Source organism: Trachurus japonicus, chromosome 6 (assembly GCF_045865225.1).
Source record: "Trachurus japonicus isolate A0001 chromosome 6, Traja_1.0".
NCBI classification, from domain to species: Eukaryota; Metazoa; Chordata; class Actinopteri; order Carangiformes; family Carangidae; genus Trachurus; species Trachurus japonicus.
The window spans coordinates 29,249,927-29,257,104 of NC_140912.1; the positions used below are offsets into that span (position 1 = coordinate 29,249,927).

General features: G+C 39.9%; 1 protein-coding gene across 1 annotated transcript in view; it reads left to right on the forward strand.

The window, feature by feature from the left end:
- cttnbp2 (cortactin binding protein 2) overlaps positions 1–7,178 on the forward strand; it is a 102,068-nt gene that overhangs the window by 56,382 nt on the left and 38,508 nt on the right. Inside the window, exon 4 of the mRNA XM_085780152.1 lies at positions 3,241–3,573. Within this exon, the coding sequence (XP_085636278.1) occupies positions 3,241–3,573 (333 nt within the window). The remainder of the gene's footprint in view (positions 1–3,240; positions 3,574–7,178) is intronic.

Here is a 7,178-nt window from a genome sequence, read left to right on the forward strand (position 1 = left end):
CCCGTTTCCATCCTCCGGTAGCATGCCGTGACCACTCCTCCACTTCCTGCTCTCCTCCTGTTTTACCTTCCATTAACGTGTATCCCACTGTCCATTCTGCTTCCTGTGTGGCCAACATTGCTCTGCAGGCATTTTTTTTTTGTATAAATGTTGTCATTTATATTTGCTTTGGGATTTGCTTGTAGTGCTTTGCTTGGTTGTACTATCAATGTAGTATAATTGAAAGAATGATTCCAGTTTATTACAACTTGCGTATTATTTACCCAAGCCTGAGGCCATATTGCCGTCAGATACGCTCAAAAGCAAGTTAATCCCAGAAATCATTGACTCATCAGAGGTGTCAGGCACTAAAACTCTTATTTGCAAAACATCCGTCACTGTTTACAGAAGAATCTCTTGAGTTTTATTTGAACCTACTTTACTGACTGTGGTTGTCCGCCCACAGGTTTCAGTTGTTTTCAGTGACAGTTTCACCTCCAGTTAATTTCTCTTAGCTGTTTTTTTAAATCATCTAACAGCTAATAAATGTTTCTGACCTTTTAATGGTAATGTTTCCATCTTGAGAGAGAAAAACAGAGGTAGTAAATAAAACCAGGTTGTATTAAATTGGAGTTATTCTTGAATTTACTGTATTTGGGAAATGTGACGAAAATATGTTGCATTTCTAAAATTCCTCTTGTTCATTGCATGCAGATGATTCTTGATCCTAACTGGAAATCATACAGCTGCACTATATTGCCAAAAAAAACAAACAACTATACTGACCTAAATCAATTCATGAGGAACATGGCTGACCTTTACAATCTCAAACATGGCATTTTATAGCTTCCATAATAATATGACACTTTATTAGGCCAAGTAAGGATATCCTCCTACCTTCCTTAAGGGGAAAAAAACAGTGATTACATTGCTGTTTCAAACTTTCTGGATTGCATTGCAGTCGATTGCAGCATCTCCCACTCATGAATCTGACAAAGCCATGGAGTGCTGCTGCTGCTACCTGTGGAGAAAATGCGATCTCACAGACATATTTATCACAATTTCAAGCCAGGACACAATTTCACCTGTCAGCAACCAGACATGTGTTTGCAGCCTTTATACTTGTCCTGTTCCCCTCCACTACCACCACCACCACCTCCCACTCAGACAGAAAGTACAACCATGACGGTGGCTGTAATCCATGTCCTTGAGATTCTCTGCTGCTCCTTTTCTTTTACTCTCTTTTGTATTTCTATTTTTCTCAGTCTGTGGGACAAATGTCTGCAGTGAAACTCTCCGTTCTCCTTTTCCTTTTTCTTTTTTTTCTAACTCATTTTTATGCTTTCCAGTTCAGAGCAACCACATGAAGCCCTAGTTAAAAGCAGCACCGCCACCTCTTTAGACTTCAGCGTCACGCCTCTCAGTAGAGCTTTAACTCAGTAGCTAATAGTTTTGGCAAAGTTGTTGGGTTTTTAGTAATTAGTCCTTTGTTTTCCTGTTCTTCACTTCATCTCTTGTGCCTAATCGTTTTATTCATTGCTGTGTAATTGCAACAGTATCTGTCTAAATAGGGCATCCACTGTGTGAATCCTGTGGGTGAATGATTGCATTGAAAGACGATGAATGCTCTAATCTCAATGATTAATCTGGTGCAATTGACAGACTCTTTTGTCCAGGCAGCAGCAGAGTTTTTTCATGTTGGTTACACTAAGAGACATTTTATTTGTGCATTGTGAGAACCTCCTGGAAAAGTATTTTCCAGGTCATGGGGAAAAACAATTTTAAATCCAAAATACAACAGATGTTTCAACGCAACGGTGAACATCATCGCTCATATTTGGGGACTCTTTGTTTTGATTTACTTACAGGACATTTAACAAAGTGACTTTGCTGTTCAACATTCATTTATGTCTCTTGAATTTTTAAATACTACACGCAAGCCCCTTAAGAGGAAATTTCCATTAACCTCCTAAACTCTGCCGAACCCCCCCGCTGGGTTGCGACTGTGACTGTGATCTCAAAGTGTCCAAACACATCAAACACGGGGTTCATGTAAATGAACGCATAAAGCATGGTAAACAAGATAGCTGGAATAATTGCATGTGTAGTTCAGTGGAAAAAGCATTTAAAAAAGCATAAATAAGAGTTATAATTTAAATGTTATTCTCAGGCCACACCTCAGAGTTTCCTGATGATTTGAGGTTTGGTAAAACGAGGAGAGGCCTCAAAACCACACTTTTCCTGGATGAGTTCCAGCTGAGGCTCTGGAGTAAAACCTCACTGTTACTTTACCTGTTTACCCGTTTCTCCTCTAATCCTGCTGCCATTAATCCCTCTGATTCGTTGGTAACATATCAAACCACCAGATGGGATTTAGCCAAGAATAGCCTCAGGCTACGGCAACAGACACCCAACTTGTGTGGCTTCTTTTTTACAGCTTTAAAGGGATAGTTCACTCAAAATTGAAATTTCACTACTCATTATCTACTCACCCTCATGTTGACTAAGGGCTGGGAGAAGTTTCAGAGTCCTCCGTGCCTTCTCTGAGTTAAAGCGGGGCTCTGTGCAGCACTGCATATAACGGTTGCAAATGGATACCACTTTTCTTCGTAACAAAAAGACACACCAAAAAACATCCAAATACCTCCATAGTGCTCGTATGTAATGTCAGTCTTCCTGGTCCGTCCAAATCTCGCGAGATTTGCGCCAGCGTCAGTGCGATTACTGACGCCGGTGTAAATCGCTATACCGTTATATGGACATGCACTGCTACGCCGAGACCCCCTGTAACTCAGAGAAGCCACGGAGGACTCTGAAACTTCTCCCAGCCCTTAGTCGACATTAGGGTGAGTAGATAATGAGTGCAATTTGAATTTTGGGTGAACTATTCTTTTAATATTCATTATCTGTAGTAACCAAACACTGAAGTTTCATAGCAGAACAGTTTCAGATCACCTATAATAAAGATGCAGGCGTGCGGTTTAGTTTATTTCTTTATATTTATGCCCTTGTTATTTGCTAGTTTTTGGTGTTTCTTGTTTATTCCAACACCTCTGACCTCCCAGCTGCTGCACAGACAAAAGAGACTGTACCAGAACATGTATGGATCTGAACTGTTGCTCTCCTTCCCTTCCAACCCACCCACCCACCCATGTTTAAACCTCCACTCTCCTGCTCTCAGCACTTCTAGTCGCTCCCTCCTCCTCCTCCTCCTCCTCCTAGTTTAACCTGTGCTGCTCCTGCTGCTCCTTCCTCCTGCAGGCTGGTGTCCCTCCGTAGTCTCCTCTCTAAGTGGCGGTGGGCCTGCTGCCCTGGACGGCGGGCGCCCCCTGCTCCTCCAAGCTGCTTCCCAGGGAAATGTCACTTTATTGTCAATGCTGCTTAACCAACCAGACCCGACCACCATCAACACCAACAACAACACCACCACCACTACTACTACTACCACCACCACCACCACCATCACCTCCATGTCCACCAACATCACCTCTACCCCGGCCATGGAGAACAAGCCCAATCATCTTGACCAAGACCCACACTTCTACCACAACCGAACCTCTGCCTTGTTTGCTGCTGCTCAGAACGGACACACAGGTAACTAGCTGGCTTCTTCTCCATCAGTACTGGTGGTTATAATGGTTGTTGGTGCAGGAGCAGAGGGGAAACTATGCAAGTCTGGTTGCTTTTTTCGCTGTTTTGCTAACCCTCCTCCCGGCCGTGTGCATTTGTTTTCAACACAGCCGGCCAGAAAGCAATCCATGGAGCGGTGGATAACGTTATTATGTGTTAATTTGTGTAGTCAGAAACAAAAGATTACGGATTATGGGGCGTGTTTGTGTCATAAATGTACTCCAATCAGACCAATGTTCCTTTACTTTGAGGATGAGATGTCAATATAATTTTTTTTTCTGTGTAAATATGTTCAAAATTCAGTTTTACTGGAAGTCACGTAATCCAATGGAGCTGCCACCCGGTGACGTCACAATATGCAAATTAGATGAGTAAATTTACTCCCATCACAAACTTTAGGTCATTATGAATATTTTTCTCATTCACACCATAGATTTATCTCTCACCACTTACAAGCTACAGCCTTGTGAAATCTTGAAATCCAAACTTAGTATTTTCCTAAATAAACTCTGGCACCTAGAGGGTTAACCATCACAATTACTCCAAAGCTGTTTAATAAATTAATAATTTAGATTTAATAAAGGTAAAAATCTTGCGTAGTTCCTCTTTAAAAATAAAGACTTCAGTATTTTCCTATTAGTAAAAGCTTTAAAACTACAATGAAGTGCTTTCGATTTTTAATGCTGGTAAAATAAATGTGAAAAATTATAAAAATTGAACAAATCAAAATATTTTAGAAGCTAAGCTCTTGGCTGCAACCTGAACATCAGGTTTTAATAGGTTCACTTAAACCTGTTACAGCTGCTTTTCCATAGACTCCACTTCTCTGTCATCGTCATTGAATTCAATAGTTCGGTAAATGTCAGTGAGGGTTACTATCTGGTAATGCATCATCGTTCATAAATGTATTATTGCCACGGTTACCGACAATTTAATATATAAACTAATGCATTAGATCGAACAGTGCCTTCGCTGTCGACATCTCGGATCTCTGTGACGCATTAGATGCATTCGATTAGTTTTTAGTTGAATAATATTGATCGTGGTGGTGGTGACTGAAATCCATCACGCTGACAGTGTATCTGTACATATTAAAGCACAGGTTGTTGAATCCACTGGGAACAGAAACCTTTGTCTGTGGTTTCTGGTCAGTGGTTGGCTGGGCGATTGATTTCAAAGAGTATTGTTCGGGGAGGGGACGGGGGCAATTGAGAGGCTGGTATTGATCATTATTGATTGATAAACAGAGGGTGATAACACACACCAAGTGCAACGGTTGTTCAGAGAGAATGACTGATACGCAACAATGAATAAAAAACATAATGTGTTCCTAACAGGATCATAAGGCACAATCTATAAATACATTACTGAGGTATGCAGTGAGAATATACTGTACACACACAAATATTAGTTTCCTGCTATTCAATGTTTTCTTACACCAGAATACAGAAAAAAACAAATATAAGCTGTACTCAGTAATTAAGTTAGTTCCTGTCTGTCAAGCTTTATACATTATGTATAATAATAATAAATAACTCACTTTCACAAGACAGGGACTGATATTGGATGATATTGAATATTATATAGTATTTTCCACCATTTATGATATTTTTCATCATGTTGAAAACTTGTAAACCCAACATTGATGTAATTATACGTATATTATACAGCTATTTGACTGAAACATATATATAAAAACTCTAAAACATAAGATTACAAATGACATAATTGTGTATTTTGATTGACAGCTCAAGTATTAAACCTTTCTAGTGTCATTTGCTCCAGTTACATTGTTCTCAGCTGCATAAACAAGCGGCCTGGAGGCTTTAGAGTTCAAATCAATTGCTGCAAACACACCTGCTGTAATGGTTTTCCTTTCACAGAGAGGCATTTGAGCTCAGCTGACCGTGTAGAGCTGTGTGAATATAAAGCAGAGTGTTGTTGAAGAGCAGCCAGCTGCTCTGTTGATAAACAGTATAAAGATGGTTTACATTGACACAACACTGGACGCGCTTTTAAACCTCCACAAAGGAGGTTTTTTCCCCCTATTTTAGTCGCTGCTGTTTTTCATAGTAAACTGGATCAGGGGGAAAGAAACATTGAGAACAACCACAACTCGGCCGTCCCAGACATCAAACCTTTCTGTTCTAACCACTAAATCCCTCTTCCACCTGCCTTGTCTTTTTTTTTTTTTGTCCACTGCAGCTGATTATCTCTGCAGAAACACAGTCTGAGAGATTCGTCATTTCAACTAAATTAAACGCAATTTCTCTGCTTTTATTGGCCTTTTTCGGGAGAAGAAAATGAGATGCTAATGTTCACTTTGTGGTCAATTTGAATAAAATGTTTTCCTTTCTCGTACGGCACAGAGTAGTACGCTTCAGTGAAGAAAATATGGTTACCGATTAAACATCTGCTGTATATGCATGAGGAACCTTTTAGGGTTAAGCGTTCAGATTGAACGGGCAGAGGAGACATGTCATGAACTCGAGTGGATATGTATTGAAAATAATGTAAATACAACCCCTCCAGCAATCAGACATGAAGGAACAGCATTTCTTTACCGTCAATTACTGTCGTATTTATTCCGTTTTGGAGCTCTTGCAATCAAAAAACGGTATTAAAATAACAAGAAATGCTCATATTGCAGGAGTTGCACTCACCAAAGTTCACTAAGGTAATTTACAAAATACATAGATTTGCCTGCTCAAGCGTGAGGAGGGACGCAGTGAGAGGACAAGGGCGTGGAGCTGATATAAATACTCGACGTGTGCTGTAATTGCCTGAGCTGTGGCTGATCCCATTATGTTGGCTGCCATTAAAAGAGACAGACTGTCATGTCAGGGCTGTCACCTCAGCACGGGTCTGGAATACATGTTCGTTTAGTGCACTTGAGTATTACCCACACACACACACTTGCACACACAGAATAATTAATGCATGTAGACCCCGGCCCTGTCACACACACACACACACACACACACACACACACATACACATGCATGGACATGGCAGGTCTATCATGATGTGTTTCCAGCTGAGATGTTGAGCTGATGTTTAACACTGTCAGTCAAGGAGAGCTGATCCATGAGCTGGACTACAGCAGCTAAAGGACAGGTGCACTGCAAAAACTCAAAATCTTACTAAGAATATTTGTCTTATTTCTAGTCAAAATGTCATTTCTAGTCAAAACAAATCTAATTATACTTAAAAATAAGACACATCACATAAAAAGTAGCTTGTTTTTAGACAAATGTTACTTCTTTAAAGCATATTTTCACTTGAAATAAGTAGAAAAATCTGATATTGGAGCAAGTTTTTCTCTCTTATTACAAGCACAAAAACTTGCTTTCACTGGCAGATTTTTATACTTATTTCAAGTGAATTGAAACAAGTGAAAATTATTTAAAAACAAGTTAATTTTTAGCTGATGAGTCTTATTTTAAGTGGAGAGAGATTAGTTTTGACTAGAAATGAGACATTTTGACAAGAAAAAGGACAAATACTCCTGGAAAGATTTTGAGTTTTTGCAGTGTGTCCTCAGGGTGTAGCTATAGGTGGGTCCACAC